This window comes from Penicillium mononematosum, assembly GCF_028829835.1.
Source record: "Penicillium mononematosum strain IBT 11891 chromosome Unknown utg000002l:1.0-8112719.0:1.0-8118358.0, whole genome shotgun sequence".
NCBI classification, from domain to species: Eukaryota; Fungi; Ascomycota; class Eurotiomycetes; order Eurotiales; family Aspergillaceae; genus Penicillium; species Penicillium mononematosum.
In genome coordinates, this window is record NW_026643272.1 from 7,718,175 (window position 1) to 7,742,255 (window position 24,081).

General features: G+C 49.2%; 11 protein-coding genes across 11 annotated transcripts; 6 read left to right on the forward strand and 5 right to left on the reverse strand.

Moving 5' to 3' along the window:
• Window positions 1-762: 762 nt before the first annotated feature.
• N7519_004735 (DEAD/DEAH box helicase) lies at window positions 763-4,493 on the forward strand (the record flags this gene model as incomplete). The annotated part of the gene is made up of 4 exons (XM_057291511.1): window positions 763-2,093; window positions 2,152-2,908; window positions 2,974-4,401; window positions 4,476-4,493. 4 exons carry the CDS (start codon window positions 763-765, stop codon window positions 4,491-4,493), a joined length of 3,534 nt encoding a protein of 1,177 aa, XP_057152713.1.
• A 737-nt stretch (window positions 4,494-5,230) lies between these two features.
• N7519_004736 (Ran family GTP-binding nuclear protein) lies at window positions 5,231-6,300 on the reverse strand (the record flags this gene model as incomplete). The annotated part of the gene is made up of 5 exons (XM_057291512.1): window positions 5,231-5,370; window positions 5,429-5,638; window positions 5,699-5,852; window positions 5,956-6,024; window positions 6,241-6,300. The coding sequence occupies 5 exons, from the start codon at window positions 6,298-6,300 to the stop codon at window positions 5,240-5,242; spliced, it is 624 nt and encodes a 207-aa protein (XP_057152714.1). The 3' UTR covers window positions 5,231-5,239.
• Window positions 6,301-6,822: 522 nt separating this feature from the next.
• N7519_004737 (putative 26S proteasome non-ATPase regulatory subunit Nas2) lies at window positions 6,823-7,694 on the reverse strand (the record flags this gene model as incomplete). Its single annotated transcript, XM_057291513.1, has 4 exons — window positions 6,823-6,951; window positions 7,013-7,353; window positions 7,410-7,482; window positions 7,542-7,694. 4 exons carry the CDS (start codon window positions 7,692-7,694, stop codon window positions 6,823-6,825), a joined length of 696 nt encoding a protein of 231 aa, XP_057152715.1.
• A 524-nt stretch (window positions 7,695-8,218) lies between these two features.
• On the forward strand, window positions 8,219-10,902 carry N7519_004738 (putative Rho guanyl nucleotide exchange factor; the record flags this gene model as incomplete). Its single annotated transcript, XM_057291514.1, is given in 7 exon segments — window positions 8,219-8,722; window positions 8,785-9,102; window positions 9,155-9,355; window positions 9,403-9,621; window positions 9,677-9,902; window positions 9,957-10,453; window positions 10,465-10,902. The coding sequence occupies 7 exon segments, from the start codon at window positions 8,219-8,221 to the stop codon at window positions 10,900-10,902; spliced, it is 2,403 nt and encodes an 800-aa protein (XP_057152716.1).
• A 623-nt stretch (window positions 10,903-11,525) lies between these two features.
• On the forward strand, window positions 11,526-11,973 carry N7519_004739 (SBDS family protein; the record flags this gene model as incomplete). Its single annotated transcript, XM_057291515.1, has 3 exons — window positions 11,526-11,689; window positions 11,743-11,866; window positions 11,926-11,973. The coding sequence occupies 3 exons, from the start codon at window positions 11,526-11,528 to the stop codon at window positions 11,971-11,973; spliced, it is 336 nt and encodes a 111-aa protein (XP_057152717.1).
• A 475-nt stretch (window positions 11,974-12,448) lies between these two features.
• N7519_004740 (mismatch-specific DNA-glycosylase) lies at window positions 12,449-13,468 on the reverse strand (the record flags this gene model as incomplete). The annotated part of the gene is made up of 1 exon (XM_057291516.1): window positions 12,449-13,468. One exon carries the CDS (start codon window positions 13,466-13,468, stop codon window positions 12,449-12,451), a length of 1,020 nt encoding a protein of 339 aa, XP_057152718.1.
• A 656-nt stretch (window positions 13,469-14,124) lies between these two features.
• N7519_004741 (uncharacterized protein) lies at window positions 14,125-14,307 on the forward strand (the record flags this gene model as incomplete). The annotated part of the gene is made up of 1 exon (XM_057291517.1): window positions 14,125-14,307. The coding sequence occupies one exon, from the start codon at window positions 14,125-14,127 to the stop codon at window positions 14,305-14,307; it is 183 nt and encodes a 60-aa protein (XP_057152719.1).
• Window positions 14,308-14,833: 526 nt separating this feature from the next.
• On the reverse strand, window positions 14,834-15,381 carry N7519_004742 (uncharacterized protein; the record flags this gene model as incomplete). Its single annotated transcript, XM_057291518.1, has 3 exons — window positions 14,834-14,890; window positions 14,950-15,266; window positions 15,324-15,381. The coding sequence occupies 3 exons, from the start codon at window positions 15,379-15,381 to the stop codon at window positions 14,834-14,836; spliced, it is 432 nt and encodes a 143-aa protein (XP_057152720.1).
• Window positions 15,382-17,760: 2,379 nt separating this feature from the next.
• N7519_004743 (putative NADPH oxidase (NoxA)) lies at window positions 17,761-19,589 on the forward strand (the record flags this gene model as incomplete). The annotated part of the gene is made up of 4 exons (XM_057291519.1): window positions 17,761-17,870; window positions 17,925-18,179; window positions 18,233-18,642; window positions 18,700-19,589. The coding sequence occupies 4 exons, from the start codon at window positions 17,761-17,763 to the stop codon at window positions 19,587-19,589; spliced, it is 1,665 nt and encodes a 554-aa protein (XP_057152721.1).
• A 553-nt stretch (window positions 19,590-20,142) lies between these two features.
• N7519_004744 (uncharacterized protein) lies at window positions 20,143-21,491 on the reverse strand (the record flags this gene model as incomplete). Its single annotated transcript, XM_057291520.1, has 6 exons — window positions 20,143-20,686; window positions 20,742-20,796; window positions 20,850-20,986; window positions 21,040-21,211; window positions 21,262-21,304; window positions 21,354-21,491. 6 exons carry the CDS (start codon window positions 21,489-21,491, stop codon window positions 20,143-20,145), a joined length of 1,089 nt encoding a protein of 362 aa, XP_057152722.1.
• Window positions 21,492-22,551: 1,060 nt separating this feature from the next.
• On the forward strand, window positions 22,552-24,002 carry N7519_004745 (uncharacterized protein; the record flags this gene model as incomplete). Its single annotated transcript, XM_057291521.1, has 5 exons — window positions 22,552-22,719; window positions 22,776-22,902; window positions 22,947-23,070; window positions 23,141-23,607; window positions 23,680-24,002. 5 exons carry the CDS (start codon window positions 22,552-22,554, stop codon window positions 24,000-24,002), a joined length of 1,209 nt encoding a protein of 402 aa, XP_057152723.1.
• Between the last annotated feature and the right edge of the window lie 79 nt (window positions 24,003-24,081).

The window sequence follows — 24,081 nt, forward strand, 5'->3', positions numbered from 1 at the left end:
GGATATTTCAATTAGTACGTCTTGCTTTCATCTCTTTTTTAAGGTCTTTTTAGATATCTTTCTAATATCTTTCAAGGGGTCTTTCAAGATGTCTTTTCAAATGGCCAATTTTCTGCTGGCAATAAACGTTAACAGAACCAAAGTCCTAGTGGTCGCTATACACTGCGATAGACGATGACATCTTGGGCGAGAACTTCAACTCCCCCCGCAAGGTGAACATCTCGACCCCGGGGGCCAGCTGAACGGTCGCAAAGCGCATCAACTCTCGTGCCTTCTCCATCGGATCTTTTGCACTATAAAAACGAGGGCTCTCTCATTTCTGCGACCGCCATCTCTTCGCTCCCGAGGTCCTAAAATCCGCTCCGTCATCCACCGATTCTCCCCGGTGAATCGTCGATAGTACTCGATGTAAGTCTGCATCCTCTGCAAATACCCGGACTAGGTGGCATAGAGATGCATCATGATGAATTGCTTGTATGCTTTCTTTCTCTTCGTCGCTGCGCCATCTGCCACCACCCGCTTTCTGCCTTGCCGTTTGCTGATGGGAGCCTAAGTTGCGCAGACGCTCTCCCATAACACTTTACTCTTCATCCTAGGCGCCCACTTGACGTACTAGCTCTCTTGATCTTGGACTTCGCCTTTTGTCCTAGCCGTCGCACCCATCGCCGTCACCACTCTGCCACGCTATCCACAATCGGGATAATTTGGTCAGATACTTTGGTCTTGGAAGGTTACATGGTCAACGCCAGGTGCTCTTGAACCATGGCTTCTGCGGTTGATCAGTCCCAAGAGGACAAAATCAAAGATCTTCTTGAAGATCTCGATACCTACAGATACATCTATGATGATCTCCTCTCGACGCGGGGTGCTTGTGCAGAAGCAGATGAACTTCGTGATACCATCAGAAAAATGGAAGTCCAGGTTGCCACGCTCCTTGGTGATCCTGTTCCTACTCCTCAAGCCGCCCCGACACCCCAAGTGTCGTCGCCCACTCCGCCCGTTCGCACGCCAGCGGCTGCTCCACGTATGGCGTCGAATGGTTTCACTGGAATTCCCGGAGATTCATTTGCGTCCCCTCACTGGCCTTCTGCTGCACCCTCGCCTTTCGCCTCTGGATCTCGCCAGTCGACAATGATACCAGCTTCGCCGATGTTGCAATCTTCTCCAGATAATTCTCGTAAACGCCAGCGTCCGCTATCTCAGGTATCACCCACGATACAAGGATCATCGAAAAGGATTGCTCCCTCGCAGCCTGAATCCCGCAGATCTAAACTCGACGCGATAGATGCTGAGCAAGAAACCCGCCTTGCCGAGAATAACCGCTTGTACAAGCAATGGATCGATGCCGCAGGTGACGATGCAGATCAATTACAGGAACTTCGGGATGAGTGTGATGAACAGGCAAAGTTGATTGAAACAGAGTTTCAAATGAAACGAGACGCGGAGCTGGCTCGCGCGCTCCAAGCCGATGAGGATCACAGTCAACTCCCCATCGAGGGCTTCAATGAGCAGGATGCATGGGATCTTCCAGACCGCACTCACCCGGTAAAACTCGAACCTCTCTCATCAAAAGCCATTCACACATCTCAGACATATGCCCCGATAGCCCCATTCAATAAACTCACCCCGTTCAGTTCCGACGATGATATTCAAGAAATCACTGCTGATTCATTCAATTCTCGATCCGGCAAGCAGCCAGTCCGCCAATCCAGTTCCTTCAACTATCAAAACCTGGCTTCGCCATATTCCACATCCTCATATTCCTCACAAGGGTTCAATCGTTCCCAGTTGCCATATCCCTCCCAGTTGATAGGCTCTTCCCAAATGCCGTATCCCTCCCAACTGCCATACCCCTCCCAGTTGGTAGGCTCTTCCCAAATGCCATATCCTTCTCAAATGCCTTTTCCTCAAATGCCTTATCCTTCCCAACTATCGAGTCCCTCAAAAATGTCATCAGGAGCTACCTCCAGAGTGCTCCCCTGGGCGCGTGAGCCTCCCTACGCTCCAATGCCGGGTGCATATGACAAGTTCGACAAGGCCTTTGACCTGGTTCGCAACCAGAGCGAAATATTCGATGACGATGCTGACATAGTGTAAATTCCGCATCTTTCTTTTAAAGAGCTGGTTCTAGTTCTAACTCATTCTATATAGGGCCTACAACGAGAAAGAGTTTCCTGAAGATATCAAGAACTTGCTCGGCGGTATCAAAGACATTCGGGAGGCAACCAGAGCGGACAATGAGGAGACACCGAGTGCGCTTCGAGTTACATTGATGAAGCACCAGAAGATAGGCCTGAAATGGATGAAGGCCAAGGAAGAGAGCAGTCACAAAGGAGGAATTCTTGCAGATGATATGGGACTTGGTAAGACTATTCAAGCGATTGCGCTGATGGTTGCTCGTCCATTCGAAGATGAAGACCGACGCCCGACTTTGATTGTCGCACCCAAGGCACTTATGGATCAATGGAGACTCGAAATTCAGCGCCATGTGAAACCGGGGAGACACCAATTATCTGTTTTGATCTACCATCAACGGCGCAGGCCGTGGAAGGAGCTCAAAAAGTACGATGTCGTCATTACCACGTTTGGTACTATCACCGCGCACTACAAAACATTGCTCGAGGGGGAAAGGTTGGCACAGGAAGGGCGAGACGCCTCCCTTATCCAAGACATGAAAAATATGGCCGGCCCTCTCAATCCTGCCGCCAAGTGGCACCGAGTCATCGTCGATGAAGCACAGAACATCAAGAATCCAAGTGCGAAATCTTCACAAGCATGTTGTCGACTCAATGCTACCTACCGCTGGTGCCTGACTGGTACGCCCATGATGAATCGTCTCGAAGACTTCCAGTCCCTATTGGGATTCCTCCGGATTCGGCCTTACAGCAACTCAGCAAAATTCAAGGCGGTCAGTATTCTCTATAGCTCGCTATTAATGCTTCTTCGGGTGGCTAACGCTTATGCCTAATCTAGGATTTCGTGAAACGCATCAAATCCGGCTGGGGAGGAGAGGATGTCATGAAGCAACTACGCGTCCTGGTCAAGTCTGTCTGTCTCAGGCGTACAAAAACCTCCAAGATTGATGGCGAGCCCATCTTACAGCTCCCACCAAAGGTCACTGAGAAGGTCCATGTTGTGTTTGATGAGAGGGAAAGCCAGGTTTATGAGGAGCTCAATACGTCCACTCAAAGGCAGATCACGCGATACCTCGATTCTGGAACGCTGGGTAGAAACTACAGCCATGTTCTAGTTCTCCTTCTCCGTCTTCGGCAGGCATGCTGCCATCCGCTCCTCATGCAGGAGTTCCGGAACGAACCTTCCCCGTCTATCCCAGGGGTGGATAAGATCGCCAACGCCAAGCTTCTGAGTGCTGCTGTAGTGCAACGTATCAAAGAAAATGATGACGAAGAGGATGGCACTTGCCCTGTCTGCATGGACAGTGTCATCAACGCGACTATTTACATTCCATGTGGACACCACGTGTGCTCGGAGTGCTGGATCCGGATTTCCGACTCTGCAGCTGCAAATGGAGCCATCAACCTCGAAGACGATGGTCCAACTGTGATCAAGTGCCAGAATTGCCGAGGACCTGTGGACCCTACGAAGCTCACTGATACCAATTCGTTCAAGCAAGTTCATGACCCAAGCTCAATGCCCGAATCTTCCGCCGGAGCCGGTGATATCAACGGAGCCAATGAGGATGAAGACTCAGAGGCAACAGCGAGCAGTGATGAGTATGACTCCGATAGCTCCACTGAAGAGGGCGACGCGGAATCAAAGAAGAAGTCGAAGTCGAAGTCTCTAGCCGAGCTGCGAAAGGACGCCTTGAAGAACAAGGCCGAGAAGAAGAAATACATACGCCGCCTCGAAAAGGGCTGGTTCCCCAGCACAAAAATCACAAAGACGCTGGAGATCCTCCAAGCCAACGAAGACCGCGGCCTAGAGGAGAAAACCATCATTTTCAGCCAGTTCACCTCCCTCTTGGATCTTCTCGAAGTGCCCCTCGCCCGCCGCGGCTGGAACCACACCCGCTTCGACGGCAGCATGAACCTGAAAGAGCGCAACGCCGCCGTGACGGCTTTCACTAACGACCCCTCTTGCAAGATCATGCTCGTCTCCCTCAAGGCCGGTAACTCGGGCCTGAACCTCGTCGCCGCCTCGCATGTCATCATGTTCGATCCTTTCTGGAACCCATATATCGAAGACCAGGCTGTTGATCGTGCCCATCGCATCGGGCAGGTTAAGGAGGTCTTCGTTCACCGTCTGCTTATTGAAAATACCGTTGAGGATCGCATTGTTACTCTCCAGGACCAGAAGCGTGAGCTGATTAGTGGTGCTCTCGATGAGGGTGGTACTATGAATGTCTCCCGGCTGGATGCGAGGGAACTTGCTTATCTCTTTGTATGTTTTCCCGTCCATCTCTTTTCTCATTGTCTACTTTTACCGGACCCCTTGCTAACTCATCTATTACACAGGGTGTGAGGGACTTGTAATCATTCTTGATTACGTTGTCCTGTTTGCCGGATAATCTCGATCTCGAAAGACCGGAGATAGTCCGATGATACGATTGCTATTTCATTGTTCTGCCATATCCAAGTGATGGGTGGCGTGGAAATCAGTTATTCCTTTTTTTTGTTTTTCTTGGAGGCCAATGATTGCTATACCCTGGCGTTGTTCTCTTTTCTCGTGGAAGAGGCGTTGTGCTATTCAATAATGTCTGAAAGCCAGCCTTAACGATGTTGTTTTTCCTGAACTTAGTTTTCTCCTGATACTCGTGATCCAAGTAGTTCTAGTATTCAACTCGACGAGACGCTCAGAGATCTAAATGTACTATTTTGAGGGTGAATAGGTATTCAGAGTAACAAAAAGGAAGTTTTTAAATCTTGTTGAAAGAGGACATGCTTTTTTTTGATGCTGTGCTCATTTCGGGGAGAAAAGGACAATTGGGATGTCTAAGCTACTAAGGTTGGGGGGAAATCAAAAAGGAAAAAAAAAATGCATGTCTTCAAACCACGACTATCCCCCATCCGCTTTCATTGTATCGTGATTTCGGAGAACAGACTTTGCTTTTGCATTGCAAAACCCAAACTAAAAAAAAATGGCAATCCCCGGGAGTCGTATACTTCCTGTCTCCCACCCGTTGTGAGATAGGACTCGGGAAACGTGGGAGAGAACAGGGTAGAGCAACTCCCAACTTTCATTTCGGAAACTTCGTGGACCCGTCGTTGAACGCACCGATTTACAGGTCGGCATCGTCCTCGTCGGGGAGGGGCTGGTTGGCGGCCTCCTCCATCTCCTTGCGGTAAGCCTCGAGCTGCTTCTCGTCAACGGTAACCTCGGGGGAGCGAGGGCAATTCCGGCAACGAAGTCCTAAACGATAGTAGGTCAGTATCAATCGGCTCGTGTTCCAATCAAAGCACAAAATGACGTACGAGCTGGGGGTTGCCAACAAGCTTGCGAGCGAGCCAAAGGAAGGGCTTCTCGAAGTTGTAGTTGGACTTGGCGGAAATGTCGTAGTACTGGAGGTTCTTCTTGCGGTGGAAGGTGATGGTCTTGGCCTTGACCTTGCGCTCCTTCACGTCGACCTTGTTACCGGTGAGGACAATGGGGATGTTCTCACAGACACGGACGAGGTCACCTAGAGTTCGGTTAGCAAAAATTACCTCGATCGGTTCACTATCAAAGAGAAATCACTCACGGTGCCAGTTGGGGACGTTCTTGTAGGTGATACGGGAAGTGACATCGAACATGATGATACCACACTGGCCGTTGATGTAGTAACCATCACGGAGACCACCGAACTTCTCCTGACCAGCGGTATCCCAGACATCGAACTGGATAGCACCGTAGTTCTGTTCAGGCCGGGTTAGTTGAAACGATCACACCATGGCACGGTTCGAAGCGGGGTCCTTCGGCGGGGTAGGTAGCATACGGTGTTGAAGTTGAGGGGTGCACCTCGACACCAAGGGTGGCGATGTACTTCTTCTCGAATTCACCAGTCAGGTGGCGCTTGACGAAAGTGGTCTGTTGGGATTCACTGTGTTAGTAATGAAGTCGCGGTGAGGCGGGGCGGTTGGGCAGATATTGAGTATTGTTGACAGGCGCGGGCGCAGAGGGTAGTCACGAAAGAGCAGCTCAGTGTGCTCATGAATTTCATGAGGTGACCATCGCCGAGCAGATGGCTGCCACTCTGAGCCCATGCTCATCAACGATCAGATATCGAGGCTCGAATGCGCTTACCTTTCCAGTACCACCGTCACCGACCAGGACGAGCTTGAATGTGGGAGTCTCAGCAGCCATAGTGAAAATCGATTAGAGAGAAGCTTGAAAAAAAGAAAGATTCAAGATTTCGCGCCGTAAGGATGGGGGCGGATTGTTGATAGAAGGGAGGGGTGAAAGAAGGGGAATGAATTAATAGCGCTGGATGGAATTTTTGCCCCGTCGCTGCGGGTCACGTGCATTTATGCCTAAGGCGTATCTGACGTAGTGTCAACATGGCGCAAACATATCGGTCCATCTGAGGTTGCTTTTGAATGGCAAATTTTTACTACAAGTGCAGGGTTTATGTTAATGAAGAGCTTTACTTGTATTTGTTCTCATATCGGTTATTGGAATAAATTTAAATTCTCGTGGTTAGGTCTTCGCCTGCCAAGTTATCTTCAACGCCGTTGAGATGCATACGGCTTCCCCGTTTTTCTCTACAGGAGCCCAAGTATTTTGGAAAGAAAAAGACAGAAAAGTCGTCTCGCATTAGTCATAATCAGTACATATCGTCAATGTACACAGCGGTAGCAGAACCAGGCTATGAGTGCAAGTGGCCCCTTATAAGGGAACCAGGTGACATCCTAGCAGGCCACGGCCGCCCCAATTTTGTCGAGGGGTGAGCTGGAGGTCCAACTCCGTTGTGGTGTCAGTCTCATCCTTCCGACAGACCTTGACCGACACTGCGCGCTGTAGAGAAAAAGAGGAGTCAGATAGGAATTTTGACAGAGGGGCGGAGAACCGAACGTACCCCTTCATTTTCTTGAACGACTTGGGCAACCTTTGAAAGGCGCTCGTGGTTCAGCCAATTGACATTCCCAAAACTCCGAATTGCATCGCCAGCTTTCAGTCCCGCCTGCTCTGCTGGACTTCCCGAAACCACACTATTAACCTTGGCAAACGGTGTCCCCAACGCAGTGTTATTCGTCGACGACTGCGCAACAGACGGGACGCTTGCGCCATTCGTAGTTGGGCCAGCGCCTTGAGCATTTTGTAGGTTGGCGAAATGTGCGTGGATGCCTTTCTCGAGAAGTTTCATCACCTCTTTGTGGTCGTTTCGTAGGTGGATAATGCGCACTCGCGTTGTGCGAACTATATTTCCCTTTCAGCGATATGTCCTAATCGATTGTGGTGTGGCAGGGGCGTACCTTGCGCGATGTCGATATCATCACGGGGGAACCCGTCGAAGGTTGTGAGAGATGAAGTCATGCGTACACCATGCTGAAATGAAAAAGGCTTGTCAGCAACTGCCACAGGAACTTCTGGGTTTGAGATCTCACCGACTCGAGGACGCTACTGAGAGCTGACAGTTCCGCTTCGATGCGTTCTTTCTCCTGCATCAGATCTGGCATCGACAATTTGGACAGATCGCGGGGCGTGGGCCCGGATGCCGGTCCAGAGGCAACGGTTGGAGCATGAATGTTATCGTCCATGATGATTTCCTGAGTAAAGAAGGAAAGTGAGAGAAGAAGGTCAGGTGGGTCTGGGGTGGCACATGGGCAGGGAGCTCCCACTATTTTATATAAGCGGCGATGCTTGGCGCTCGAAGTATACGACTTTGGCGTCAACTTTTTTGTAAAAACTGCACTTTTAGGACATTATATGCTAATATCTTTTATAATAGGGAAAGGCTTATTCGCTCGGCAGATCATAAAATATAAAATGTGTTATTTTGATTCCAGCTATCCCGCTGCCTTACCTCATGACGTACATGGATGGGATTCAAATTCGCAATCTCTACTCTGTACTGTCTGGATAGTGGCAGTTTCCCCTGTTTCTTCTACATGCACTTTCCAACGCCGGAGATGTAGATGAGGCAGGCACTCCCCGTTGCTCCTCCCTCGCCATGAAGTTCAATTCCGTTGTTTTGAGCAGTCGGGTAGGTCCGCCTCTTCTTTCTCCATGCTGTCGGAACCTGAGTCTTATATTTTATTGGGCGGGATCACTACTTGCGACCATGGCGGACCAAGATGAAGCGATCATCGAGAAACAAGCCCTGCTGGATGATGAATCCGAAGAGAAGTTCGAGAGCAGCGGTGGAGTGACTCCGAGCGATAAGACAACTACTCGTCCATTCAAGAAATGGATGGACAGCTTTCGAGGACGGAAAAACGAGTCTTCCGCCTCCCGGCGGTTCGTGGAGGGCTGGTCAGATTCATCTTCTCATGGCTCGCAAGGTCACCGGTCAAGTGCATCCGACTCATCGCATCTCGGAACCGTCAAAACAACCACAGCAAGCATTGGAAGCCAGAGTTTGATAAGATCGAGGACAACTATCCAAAGCGCAACAAACCAGAGCACACTGTCGGATGTGCGCCATTCTGGTGACAGCTCCAGGCCAACCTCAAGTCACCAAGCTGATGAGGCTGCGGAAACACGGGCCACCAGACGGCGCCATATCCTACAGGAGCTTGTCGAGACCGAGGCTGATTATGTACTTGGTCTGAAGGCTCTTATAGGGGTAAGCCATTGAGCTAATTTTCATCCCTTAGTCTGATGCTGATGTGCTCTATAAACCCACAGATCCTTACGATCTTCGACACGAGGCGCGAAATCTACGACAACATCCAGGAGATCCTTGGAATACATGAACGGTTTTTGACCCAACTTCAGACGGCATCTCCCTTGTCAGCACCTCAGGCTCAACAGGCAGGCGCCTCTGAGCTCATGTCTCGAGGGATCACCAAGCGTATAGGCAGTCTTGACCTGGGCAGCCTAAAGGGACTTCAGCAACGTTCCTTAAGGACTCGATCACTCAAGGCATCAGTCAACCAACGCCTGATGGCACTCACTGCTGAACCAGCAGAGGGGCTAGAAGTTGCCCGTGAACTGGGGAAATTGGTAAGTATCGGTATACTGAATAGCATTATATGCACTGACTGGCCATTCATAGTCACTTTCATTCCCTACATACAACAAATTCTGCAGCAACTATGAACTATTGACACAAGACGTTGCTCTCTTGCGACGGTCAATTGCTAACTGGACGATATATGATCAAGGGATCGAGGCGCTTTCGAAGTCGGTCGCGTCCACTGAGCGACGCAGACAAGAGGACAACAAATCAATGACATTGAATGATTTGTTGATAAAGGTGCGTGAGTTCAGCCTGGGTGTTTTCGACCACTAACAAGAAGATAGCCCATCCAACGTCTTTGCAAATACCCCCTCGTACTACAAGATCTGCTCAGATCTACCCCTGTCAGTGATTGCCCGTCTTCCCATTACGGAATCGAGGAAGTTTTGGACACAATACGGGGGCTGGTAACACAGATCAATTCGGCCACTGGAAACCCAGTCAACAAAGATCGCATCCAGAAAACAATTATTCTCCAGGGTAAGGTGGATATCACGAAATCGGTAGGCAACACAAGATCTTCATTGATGAAATGACATGACTGAATATGTTGGGCAGTACGCACTCCAGAGTGTATATAAAGACCTAGGCCCGTTGGTCCTGTGCGGTGTACTGCATGTTACATATCAAACGGCGGACACCACCAGCGGCGAGTTCATGGTTTGTGTGCTTTTCCAACGTTACCTTCTCTTTGCCAAGGGAATCGATGACCAGCGTCGACTGGAAGCAGTGGCCTGTGTCTGTCTAGATAGTCTCAAGATTGATACACTTCAAAATGGACGAGGTGAGTAGCCTTTCGCTGAAACTTTATGCTCAAAGTATACATCTAACTCATCAGGACTCTGCTCATATGGATGTATATTTTCGTGGAAGCTCCTGTTCGAGAACCAAGATGAGAACTACGAAGTTGTTCTCAGTGCATCATCGGCAGCGGAAGAAAAGCATTGGAATACCGAGATTCTCAAAGTATCGGCCGCTTTGGTCGAAACGGCACAGCCCAGGACGTGGGAGCCAAGGAAACATTCTTTCTTGGCTCTTCCACTGTTGCCGCTTGACCAAGTTCAGTACACAGTGTCTTCTATGGCGCGCAGGTCATCGATGGATTCAATGACAATCTCCCGCAAGTTCCGTGTCCAACACCTGGTCATCAAGAAAACGCACTACCCACGCCATACCGAAGAACCAGTCATGCAGACTGAAGGCGAGATTGAACGGCCTAAGACACCTGTTGATCGCTCTGCATTGACATTGACTGCTCGCCGGATTGAGCGAATCCGGCTGGAGCGACTGATCTCAGATGTCTACACTGCAGACCTCCTTCCATTCCCAGGAATGGTTCTTGGAAGGGTGACCTATTCCGACGTGGTCCAATCATGAGACGGCTCACCCTTCGCCCGGGGATTACTAGACGGTCGACCTCCGTCAGCACCTTCCATTCAAAAGCAGGATCAACCGAGATGCGCCCTGAGGAGGAGGATGAGGGAAAGGACAAGGAGGCAGCAGGCAGCAGCGATATAGGGGAGGACAAGGAGGTCGAGTGTGAGTCGCCTCGCACCCCCACCACACCTCGGCGGTCAAAGACATTCCTTTTCAAAGGTTCACCCAAGAATCCCGCATCGTCGGTTTCCTCGCCCCTTAGCGACAAGAGACGGAGCCAGGATGGAAGTCCCGAGATATCTCCATCTTCCAAGAAATGGTCGTCTCCCCAGAAGTGGTCGTCTCCGAAGAATCTATTTAGTGCATTGGCATCCAAGAAACCAAAAAAAGCCCCGCTCTCATGCTGAGTGAAGACCCTATTGTTACGTAGTCGGGCAAGTGTTATCGTTTTGGGATCTGGTACATTCGGAGGGAGCTTGGAGTCAAGGGGACAATTATAATTAACCCGAAAACGTAATTGTGGCTTTGGACTACTTATAAAAATTAATTATTAATTGGAATGCAAGCAGATTCTCCAACCTTTGCCACTTGGCTCATTGAGGATTATCCCCACGTTTGGCGTCACAGCGGATCCTATAGTGGGCAGGGGAGCTACAATGACGTCGACTGCTGCAATAGTTGGCAACTCACCTTTGTAAAGGACTATAGTAAAGTGAGGGACTAGGACTACAAATGACACATAAGCATATCCACTGTGATTTAATTGTACTTGATTGTACAATTCCAGACCTACCTAGGTACCCCATGTAGATGAAGACGAAACATGCGAGCAGCTTCTTTTTTTGTTTGCATCAGCTCATAGTATGACGTCACCAGTCATCATCACCTGCTATTAAACCACCGGCCTTTTACCTTTGATCTTCTCTTCACATCTTCACTCAACATTTTCCCTCTATCTATTCAAATACCTTCGAATATCTTCAGATCTCTTCAGTATCTCCAGAACTCAACAAGCTTTACATCATTCAAAATGGCTCGTGGAAACGAAACTGCCTCCAAGATCTTCTACAAGGGTAGCTCGGACGACTTCATTGTCTTCGTCGATGACATTGACACCCTCAGGAAGTGGAAGAATGACCGCAGCATTCCTCTGACTGATGTTCTGAACGGTTGGAAGATTTTCCTGACTCGGTCGTAAGTGTTTCCAGCCTTTGTATTGCGGTCAGATCATTAACCTCTGGATGCAGCCACGGAGCTCAAGGCCTCCTTGATACCGCTAGCCAGAGCGCTCTTCAGAATGAATTTGGCACAACCAAAGATGATGAGTGCATGATCAAGATCCTAGAAGCCGGCGAATACCAGCCCTCCCAGGTAAGTTCATATTCAGTGAATCAATTGTAGGGTTCTATATACTAATTTTACTTCAACAGGCACGCGAGCGTGAGGGATACAAGAATGAGTCCAACGGTACTCGCTAAATCTGTTCTCTACTCCTTTCGGGGCCAACGGGGAGACCGGATAGGTGTTGCTTCATCGAATCACGCCCTGGACACCTACTTCCCCTCTTTTACCCCTCACCTTGACCTCTATTGAGATATCCATATCCCTCGATCGTCCCTTGTCTGGCACTTCGGCGCATTGTCCTTTCGGAAAACGTCATGTAACATCCTCTATCTTCAGCTCTGGAATGGGCTTGGAGAGATTGTTCGCCGTTTCTGGGATTGCATATTGGTACTCACAGGCTTCTGCACCTGATATCATGAGATAATGAATGATGAGCGACTTCACTCGTCTACAAATACAAACACTTTTTTTTCTCCAATTTAATCTTGAACATTCCATTCGTAAATCCATGCAACAATTTAGCAAGCAATGGTCATAACTCATGATAGTATATGGTATAGCGACATCATCTATACAAATAAAACCAACAGTAAATCTAAACCTCTCACATCAAACCTCCTCCTTAACCACCACAGATTCCAACCCCCTCTCCTGTCTCCTCTTCACAACCCAACTCCCCAATTCCGCCCAAACAGCTTCCTTTTCGGCAGGCTTCATCCCAGCCGCAAGTCCACTAGTCGTCGTAGCGACGAAAACCGGCGCACCAGCCCAACCATCACCACGACCCATATTCTCCGTCTCCGCCTGCCAGCCATACCGAAACTCCTCCTTCCGAATCCCCCTCCCATGCCTAACCCGCCAAACAGCCTCCCAAATACTCTTCCCAACAAGACAAACAACCTCAGGCCTCTGCGCAGCAACCTTAGCCTCAAGCACAGGCACACCGGCATCCATCTCCGCGCGACTGAGCATGCTCGCGTCACGCGTCGGCCGCTCCACAATGTTCGTGTTGCCTACGCTGTACAGCGCAGGAAGCTTGTATGTGTCGGCGGGTATGTGGCGCACGCTTGTTATCCCCGACGAATAGAGCAGTTTCCAGAATAGGTTTGACGGGTGTGCGTAGGCGTACCCCGTTACGCCTGTCATTATTCCCGGGTTCACGCCTACGAGTAGGAGGACCAGGTTCGGAGGGATCGTGTCGCGCAGGAGGGATTCTGTAGCTGGAGGACCCGCTATTGGGGGCGTGGGTGGGATTTGTGGGGTTGCTGTGCTGCGCTTGCGTTTGCTTGGGGATGGAGAGGTTGCCATTAGGGCTGATTTTGAACGGGTGGTGCGTTGGTGCGTGGCTGTGGTTGCTGGCGCTGTTGGTGGGACTGTTCTCTTGCGTCTTGGGCTGGGGATAATGGGGTCTGCTTGGCGTTCGTATTCGGCCTTGGTGGTGGTTATGCCGCGCTGGGATATAGTAGTTCTCGAGGCACTTGTGGCTTCGTGTGTTGTGGTCCCATTATGGAGGAATTGCTGCAGCCTGCCATTGAAGCTGGTGATTTTGTTGACTGGAACATCCTCCGCTGTTTCAAGCGCCGTCTCGTCTTCCTCGAGTTTGGGTTGGATTTCTGTGGACGGAGGCATCTTGTCTGGTGTCAGTCAGATTAGGTTAGTTCTCGGTTTCCAAGCAGCCGGGTAAAGGCATATAGACAACGTGCGAGGCATTTATATGGGATCTTCTGGACCTCTAAAAGTAGTGAGAGTATTCTTATCAAAATGACGTTCTTTTTTTTTTTGTCTAGACAGAGCATCACGTGCCAGGCGACACTGTATATCTGCCGGATCCGACCGCCTAGCCACCTCCGCCCTGACCCTTCCCTTCCAGCTATGGCGCCCTCAGGTTTCCCCGTTTTGGTTTAGCCCCGTCCCTAGCCGCTTTTACCGTCCATCTCCCTACCTAGGTAGGTAGGTAGGTAGGTATTGTCAAACTGGGATATGGCCGCCCTAGGCCCTACAGGAACCTTGGCTTTTGTGGTGCTTTCACTTCTCTTTCCCTCTCTACCCCTATGCATATTGCCGCATTCCCCTCAATCCTTCCTATATACCGAAGCCGCAAATACACCTCCACATACATACATGTGCTGGATAATGTCTGGCACTCGAGGTGCCTAATACCCGAACCGTCAGAAGATCTCAAGCGCCAAGTAAACCACATACAATCCTCCTATATCGAGGAGTAACCAGACCGCCCCAGAAACATTCTATATACGAATTCTAGCATACCCATACCGACACCCATCATGAAGTCTCAAGTCGGAATTCCCATCCGTAGCATCATACAGCCCATTGTTAATGCCATCAACGTCCAAAGCAACCTCGCATCTTTTGAACCCGATCAGCGGACGACGTACTCGAGCTGGCTTTCCCCCCTCATCTGTTCTCATCCGCTCGGTGCAGATCGATGGGTGCATGGCGAACAGTAGTCCGCATGTGATGGCAAACCCGATCCAGAGACACGCTTTACCGGCTGTTGGGAGGTAATCGGTTATCCAGCAAAAGTGAATGATCCGATGAAGGTGTATGAGTAGAAGAATAGTTTGTAGTATGGGATTGTGTAGTATATGTTATATGGCTTTCGGGGGCTCACCATAGGATTTGTGGTGGGGTAAGCGGGTGTTGTTTGACATAATATTTAGGGAGATAGATGGGTGAATGCCAGTAGACTAAGAGGGAGGAAAGAGAAAGGGATGAGCTGGAGGCCAATTTAAGAAACGGTCTCGGGGGACGGGCGAGAATCGGCAACAATGGGCCATTTCCGCTACACAATTTTCAGCCAACGGGCATCAGATTCTCCACAACTGGTTATCAGCCAGACCATATGACCACACAACCGAGATGGAGATTAATGATACAAGTAATGTCACTCTTTCAAGTCGTCAAGTTCGTTATGTATTATGCTATTTACATGATCTGCGTCTGATGCATCCAACGCACCAGACTGAAGCATTGTTATGCTTTAAATATTCCTTGCCGTTTCGGCAAGGTCCAAGGCTCCGGACAGACGACCTATACATCCTCTTGTTAGCACAAGAACAGCCTATGTCCAAATATGCGGAAGAACATACCTCGCCTTCACTGTAGGCCCAGAAATAAACACCGATGCCAATCAAATAATATATTGCAGGGTCTGTCCCTTGATAGAGAAGCGCCGCGAGGAGGGCGCTGAGAGGGTATATGATGAGACGGATTTCAATGCTGCGATGCGGTATTGACCCAGCAAGTGGCTTGAGAGGCCATTCCCAGGCTATGCCCACGAGGCCCATGATGAGGTTTAGGATTTGGAGAACGGGTACCGGGGCGACGGCCGCATCGAGGTTCCTGGAGATAAAGTCCCAGAATACTTTGGGCCAAATAAAGCCCTCGACAGCACTGGCAACCTGGTCTGTTTGAATTGTGTCAGCTCCGGCTTCGCGTTAGGAGTATTGAGTAGGCAACGTACAAGCTGCTGCGGTGAGAATGATTAACCGCCCCCAATGGTTCTTGATGAGCCGGCCCATTGTGCTGAGTTATGGGCACTTGGCCGTGCAAAAACTTGTTGTGTGTGGTAGAGCTTCGTCCAGCGAAGGTCTCGGAGGAAATAAAGTCACTTTAGTGTAAGTGACAAAGTGCGGAGGTAATCCCGGGCGACATATCCCGCAAACCCCAAATAGCTGCGACGTATTCTGTGAGAGGATCACTTCATCGTATGATCGCAAGCCACAGAGACTTTGATTAAGTTGGATAATCCAGAGCACATGGAAAGTGGATAATATTGCAAGGGTTTATCGTGCTAACATGATCTCATATGGGGAAAGAAAAAGCAGCATGATCCGAGTAGCATACTTGCAGGTTGAACTAGGTATAAGAATCTATACTTAGACTACCGACCCCTCTGATAACTCAACCAGAACTTGGCACACTTTGCCAGGATGTGATTGTCGAGCGCCAAAAAAGGTGAATCGCTGCACGGGGGTTGGTCCACATGCAAGAAGAATAGGGCTAAACCGTGATCCGCACGGATACAAGTATTATAGACCAATCATCGCCTCGAAAGTCCTCGAATCCTTGACAACCCCCTCTTCCTGAGCTTCTTGAAGAACCGGCTTAGGCCGCGTGATTGGAGAGTGGGGGATGTGACGGAGCGGATCGCAAAGTGGATGTCCGCAAATCAGAGGCCGCAGCTTGCGCTTGGCGTGATGAACTGCAGGTGGCACGCATGGCACGCACAGGGACCTTCACTTTCAAGTCTCATCGACATTCGAATTGTAATTTTATTATTGAGGATTTCAGCCGAGGAGTATATTTTCTGCACTATCTGGGTTGTCTGGGTTGTCTCATCTTTGTACCAGAGACAAGTTTGGAACATTCCAGATCAGATGACCATGGTAGCCCTGATTCCAATTCAGTGTGCAACAGACCGTCTTTCGACATCTTCTGCAATGTCAATCCGTGCCTGATTTAACCTGCAGTGCTAAGTGGATACTTTTATCGGGGAGAGAAAAAAAATTCGTTGATGGGGAAACAGAGCTCGAGTCAGTCGCTATTCTATATTTGGGCGATACGTGAACGCACTAGGGATCCTGAACCGAATGATAGGTATTCTCACCGATGCTGGGCGACCCTCGGCGTCCCGTGTGACGAAAAGACAGCGCTTGCAGATGGATTATAATAGGCCAATCTCCCATCGACGCTCGTTCCTTGACCTCATTTAACGCTGCCCACTCACAGTCCTCATGGCCACTCACCAGCCTCTCTGTCACCACCGGGGCATTAGTCTCTTTTGGACATTGGCGTCGACCCGTTTAGCTTCCACCCGCCCAAGCCCACCATTATTAGAGCAAAAACCCAAATCGGATAAGATTGGTCGAACTGCGTGTGCTTCCTTTGACTTACTCGCTTCATCGCGGGGAACGTGGCACGGTGGTCAGACTCTAGGCGTATAAACTTCGTGTCATGATTGGTGTGCCTGCTACGAACGGTCATTAAAAATAGAAAACTTCTCAGAGTATTAATATAAACTGGAGTTGGGAAGAATAAGCCAAGATAGCAGTTGAAAGAGACCGGGCAAAAACTGACGAGGCTTTTAAGCGACCAAGATTCTAGCCCTGGGACTTCGTCTCTTGGTCTCTTTCCACTACCCATTCTTAGGAGAATTTGGAAAGCACAGACACCGTAGGCTTGAATACTCCGTAGTAGTCTATTGGACAGAAATATACCACAGTCGGTTAGACGGTTAGACGGAGCAGTGCCCGCCAGAAGCGATGTAATTATAGATCGGCCCCCCCACCCCTGCAGCTAAAACCACAACACTGGGATTCTCTGAACCTCCAACTCTTCTCCGGTCCTGTCCTTATTCATCTATTGACGTCAACTATGTCTAGGGCAACTTGAATCAACCGATAAAATATCACATTTTATCTCAAGTGTGCCAGTAACCTCTTATATTAGAGAGAACACGTGCAGGGAAATCCCCCGGCGGAACGCCAGGAGCGCTCGCGACAAGGCGCGCAACCCACATTCAAGCTTCTATACATCTTTATTGAGCACTATCGCAAGCTGCGAGTTTGCCTTTCCCAGTGCGAGGTGTTCCAGAGTATTTGGAACATTTTCGAACCGGCTCTTCGTCTTCAAAGCGGGTTATCCCGGAAGATTCTGGTTTACGTCAATTTCATGGAGAAACAAGGGCGTTGACTACTTGCGAAGCCACTGACCTCCCAATATTGACACTGGAGTCTTGCCACGAAAGCTGATCAGGAGGTTTCGCTTTCGACTGAACTTCAGTGTATATTACCGGGTTGCTGGTCAACCGTCTGGACTTGTCACTCCTTTGATTGAATCATCTTTTATCGCCTAAATTACTCGTCGCTGGTCGACATTCTTAAAAAGGAAGAGAAAGAATGGCCCCAGCTCAAGCTTCCTGGTGGAATAGGTCGGAGTTGACTGTTTCCAAGGTCTTGTTCCATTTGTTCTTTTGGGGTTCACATATTGGTATCTTTGCTGTAGGATGGTATGTACTCTGACGTATACCAGTTCATAAATTGCGTTGCTGACATCCTCAAAGGTATCTGCAGGCATCAAATCCAAAGTTGGAGTTGCTGAATATGCTCAGCTATTCAGTCTGGATATCACGAGGCGCAGGCCTTGTTCTCTCGGTCGATTGCACTTTGATCCTATTTCCCATGTGTCGGAACATCCTCCGATGGCTGAGACCACAAATCAGATGGCTACCACTGGATGAGTCGGCATGGTTCCACCGGCAAATAGCTTATGCCATGCTAGTATTCACAGCTATCCACACCGCTTCTCACTACGTCAAGTAAGCCGTTTTCTCATTCAGCTTGCCTCAGTCACTTTGCTAACACTAACCAGTTTCTACAATATCGAACAAGAGCAGATCCGCCCAGAACTTGCAGTAGAGATCCATTTTGCTCGTGCGAGTGGTATCACTGGCCATGTCATGCTCTTGTGCATGATGCTCATGTACACAACCGCACATCACCGCATTCGCCAGCAAGCATATGAAACCTTCTGGTATGCGCATCACCTTTTTATTCCGTTTATGTTGGCGCTTTATACCCACGCCACTGGGTGCTTCGTCCGAGACACCGACCACCGTATCTCCCCTTTGGCAGGACAAGAGTTCTGGGATCATTGTCTTGGCTATGAAGGGTGGAGATGGGAGTTAGTCATCGGGGCTTTGTATCTCTTCGAGCGACTCTACAGGGAGTTCCGATCCCGGCGCATGACGGTCATCACAAAGGTCATTCGTCATCCTTATGGTATGGTCCTCTCCTTTCACAAATGCTGGATTGACCGCAGCTAACAAAGGACATTAGCCGCCATGGAGATCCAATTCCACAAACCAAGCATGAAGTACAAAGCCGGACAGTGGGTATTTCTCCAAGTACCTGACGTATCCAGTACCCAGTGGCATCCATTCACCATTACCTCCTGCCCCTTCGATCCATATCTCAGTATTCACGTCCGCCAAGTCGGAGATTTCACCCGAGCACTTGGAGATGCACTCGGTTGCGGTCCCGCCCAAGCCAAAGATCTTGAAGGTCTCGACCCCAACGGCATGTACGAAGTTGCCCTCCAGAACGGACAGACCATGCCCGCGATCCGTGTGGATGGACCATATGGTGCACCCGCCGAAGATGTATTCGACAATGAAATCGCCGTGCTCATCGGCACTGGCATTGGCGTCACACCCTGGGCATCTATTCTCAAGAACATTTGGCATCTCCGATCAAGTCCGAACCCTCCTCGCCGACTACGACGTGTCGAGTTTATCTGGGTTTGCAAGGACACCTCGTCATTTGAATGGTTCCAAGCTCTGCTATCTTCCCTAGAAGCACAATCCGCCAGCGCGGCTGTTAGCGAGGGAAGCACCGAGTTCTTGCGAATCCACACCTACCTCACGCAGCGTCTCGACCCCGACACTGCTGCAAATATCTATCTCAATTCCGTCGGTCAGGCCCTTGACCCTCTCACCGAGCTAAAGAGTCGGACGAATTTCGGTCGTCCGGACTTCAAGCGCCTTTTCACTGCTATGCGACATGGCTTGCTGGATCAGTCCTACATGACGGGTCTGCAGAGTGCCGGTACCACCGATATAGGTGTGTACTTCTGTGGTCCTAATACTGCTGCCATGCAGATTAGCGACGCAGCCAAATCTTCATCAACCAAGGACGTCCGGTTCAAATTCTGGAAGGAACACTTCTAGTCTTGTTTCTGGTGCTTTTGCTTTTTTTTCATTTTATCTTTGTTCTATCATATATGAATGATACGAGTCACGAATCTCTCTTTCTTTATTATTACTTTTCCATGATTTCATGGACTCTCTAGGTTATCCCTCTATACTGGATTTTACAGCTTTAAGGGAGGCAGAAGCCGTCTGCTTATGGCCAGCAGTGAGAGGAGAAATCACAACATACGTGGGTACCAGTGGGAATACTGGGATGTAGGAATATATGGCAATAGACTTGACAACGTCCTCTAAATAATACTGTTTGGTTTTCAATATGTCCTTAGATTATGAGGTCTTGTAGAGTTCTGGTTTTTCTCAGTATGTCGAAGTTCTCTATGTAGGGGGTAATAATATCAGAGTCTTAGAATTATATATTTCACAGGTTATATGTTTTTCTCTTTTCACTAGTTTATGTTTCGCGCCCAATTCTTCATGCCCTTCTAATCACAGCACCAATAAGGTGGAGAGAATATCATTAAAGACATAGAAAAATACTCCAGATATTAAACATTATATACACCTCACATCATTAAGCATGTCCTTCATTCCGAGAACGCGTTTCTTCAGACACTGTAACATCCGTCGTGACCGCAATTCCTTCTTTGTATTCGTCGAATGAGCCTCTTCCACTCCTACTCGTATCAATAACAATATGCTGCTGGCTCTCGCCCGTCGAGTCTCGCCGCGACTTCCCCCAAGCCATCGACGACAGCTCATACGGATGCTTGTTATCCCCGCCCCGACTCTTCGAAGTAAAGAGATTGCTTCCCTTTGGCGTCTGGCTGATATGATTTGAACTGCCATTTGTCGAGAACCAGCGCGAATTGCTGATAAGGGGCTTAATTCCGGGAGCACAGATTGTTATCACGGACACGAGGGCTTCGCGGGAGGCCCAGCCTAGGGCGGTTGACAGTTCGGAGATGTCTTTGACGGAGTAATATGCGCGGAGGAAGCCAGCGATCATGACGAAGATTCCGGATGAGAAGAGGACGCAGAGGAGGAGCTTTTGGGAGACTGGGATCCGGGCCGCTATAATTAGCGGAATGGGGATTGTTAGGACCGCAATGTCAGTTCTGCTCAAGTAGTTAGTTCATATGGCCAACTGTGATTGGGAAAGCTTGTACTGACGTGATACTGAGGGTTTCGATGACGATATAGTTCAACGGACGTATAGTACAGTTATCTGTCAATGGGGTTAGTAACCACGAAATTTGACCTCGGAATTATTCATCTCACCTCCAGCATATGGCTTGATTTGCCAACTCTTGTGTACTGGGTGGCAAATGAAGACGTGGAAAAACAACGACGCGAGGAATGTGCAGACACACAAGGCTCCAACGGCCATAGTCAAGCGGTGTTGCCAGAGACCCATTCTGTCGCTTGGTTAGCATAGGTTTTGAATAGCTGTAAGGAGCCAAGGACGCACGTCAATCTGTTGTAGAGGAACATCAGGACCCCTTTAAACAACCACACCATGAAGACATAAGAGACCCAGGCAACAAATGCGTCGATGGAGCCGGTTCGTAGCGTTGCAACTTGGCTGTCTGGCACCTCCATCGCCGTTTTCTCGTTGAGACCAATATTCGATCCGTATACGTCTGTCTTGAATTAACATGGGAACAGAGCAGGGATCTAGAAGAGAACATACCTGTACAGAGGTAGAGGAAGACGGTGTGCATTGTCCAAAATATCTTTTCGCAGTTAGTATCATTATCTCGGTAGAGATGCACAAGGACTGACCGTGGCTAATACTAGACATAAATCATCCCAGTAAAACTTGCCCTTTCCAACTTTCCACCGTGCGTAAAGGCGAACTGCAATGATGACCAGCCCTATAGCCCATTCTGCGAACAACTCTGCCGAAACGTTGTAGGCCATGGTGATGGTAAGTCGCTCTATGCTTTCGATATAGGCTGGAATGAACAAGTCCACGATCACCCAAACCACGGGATCATTGTTTTTCTTTTCTTTGCAACGCTGAAACCAAACCCTCTAAATAGCAGGAATATGCAACATAAGGCCAAGCCTCGGCACTAAGTGACCCTGAAAATCTTTTCAAAGATGAAATAGATACTATCTGATTGACTAGCGAACTCAATACCTGGAAATATCCATGGATCGAGAACAATCTTATCCAAGAACCGGTGCCTTGGGTGCGGCTGTGGGGATTCTCCCGTGTCTGTTGTCATGGTGGAGTCAATGCCAAGACACGATGTGGAAGTCTTTACTAGCATACACTAACGATATCATGAATTAGATAAAGTTAGGAACTAGAAATATACCATGTATCCTCATATATACCCTCATATATACCCTCATATATACTCTCATATATACATGTAGAGTGTCATGGTAGATTGGCAAATACTCATGAGTGAGTCGATTAACTTTGGATCGGCAGAGAAATATGGGGTTGGCGGGGAATAAGGCCAATTCAATGAGGTATGGGCGATGAAAATCCTAATTTGTTGGCGGGACTCTCCCTGAACAGAACGTGCCCTTCGAACTATGGAGTACTACTCTGTTACGTACGAAGTGTGGGAATGTGGGTCAGAATACATAAGGGCAAAGAAGATGAATTTCGATTCACAGTCTCGTAGGCTGCAATCTTGTCCTCGTTCAAAGAGATATGTAACTGTCTCCACAGCCGTGCTTGTGCATAGGCTTATACGAGAGAAGCGTTTCGGAATCAAACCAGCCTATAATGGGCGGGGACACGCATGCTTGACTGGTTTAACATCGGTCGAGCGCTTCTCCATCGCCCCGGTTTTCCGGTTTTCAGCCCCCCCTGTGGGGACTTGAGCACGATGCTCCGGATGTGAAAGCCGCGTAAATCTCGGGGTTCGACGGAGTACCGAGAAGTGGGTGGTGCTCGAATGCCCCTCCTGATCCAGCCGTTATGGTTTCCCCCTCATTCTCCTTGGCCACAACTTTGAATATGGAAACCAAACATCTTCAGAGGCTCTTGGCGGAAGCCAAGACTGCACTTGATTCGTACGAGTTAACTCAAGTCGATACCTGTCGAGTTGAAGCTCAGGAAAAGGCGGCACAGCTGGCGCGTGCGCTGGAACGTCCCAAGGATGCAATCCTCAAGCTTTCCTTTTCTGTAAGCCATCAACATTGCCTGTGAATTTTGTAATGTCTTGCTAACCAGTTGCCAAGCCTATTATTCTCATGGCCGTGAAGACGGCCCATGATATGAACGTATTCCCCGTTTTGTCTCAGGCCACGGGCCCAGTCCCCCTGGCCGAATTGGCTGCAGCAAAGCCGGCAGACCCTCTTCTAGTCGGTAAGTAACCACTCGAGAAGGGGAATTATCTAACTTCTGTCCAGAGCGTATCATGAGAGTTCTAGTCGCCAATGGCTTCGTCGAAGAGTCAGCTCCCAGCGAATACCTATCTACAGCGCTATGCCGGGAAATGACCGAGCGCACATCGATCGGAGTCGTGGGATCACTGTAAGCTACTACAAACTCGTAAAAAGAGACCAAGATCTTAATTTTGTATGTTGTATACTAACCTAATTAGCTTCCATGAGTTTCTACCCTCGGTCCAAAAAGTCCCCGAATATCTTCAATCTACCAACTATCGGAACCCAGACGATCCCATGTGGGCCCCTCTTCAGTACACGCATGATCTGAAGATCGATGGATTTACATGGCTCTGCCAAGATCCCGAAGCGTTAGCCCGGTTCAATAGCTTCATGGAAGGACAGCGGGCTGACCGTCCACACTGGGGTGACTGGTTCCCGGTTCGTGAAAAGCTTCTCGACCACGCGGAGATTACTCCCGATACACCGCTTTTGGTAGACCTTGGCGCTGGTCGTGGACATGACTTGATTGGATTTAGGCAGAGGTTCCCCGATGCCCCGGGTAAATTAGTATTGGAGGATCTGTCCTCTGTGATTGATGAAGTACGTGGCGCACAGGATCTAGAGGCGGCGTCTATTGACACTGTTGTGCACGATTTCTTTGCTGAGGTTCAACCAGTTCAAGGTAAGACTGCCTTTTATATGTGTGTGTATGTTTGCATTTGGATAGGGCTAACAAATATCTATTTATGTGCAGGGGCACGCGCGTACTATTTCAAGAACGTGTTGCATGATTGGTCTGATGAGAAGGCGACGATCATCTTCAACCACCTCAAGCCCGCTATGAAGCGGGGTTTCTCCAAGGTCATCATGGAGGAGTATATTCTTCCTGATCAGAATGCCCGTTCGCTTCCTTGCATGACAGATATCGCGGTCATGGTTTTCTGTTCCGGATTGGAGAGAACTCGCCAGCGCTGGAGTGACCTACTGACATCTGTTGGTCTGCGAGTCCTGAAATTCTGGGTCCGTGAAGGCGACGGATTGGGTATCATTGAAGCCGAATTGGCAGAGAGCAGTTAAACAGAGTCGTCTCTTAGTAGGAAGCCAACACTAGCCGGCTTAAATGAGTAAATAATCACCTTCATATGCCGGGGTCCAT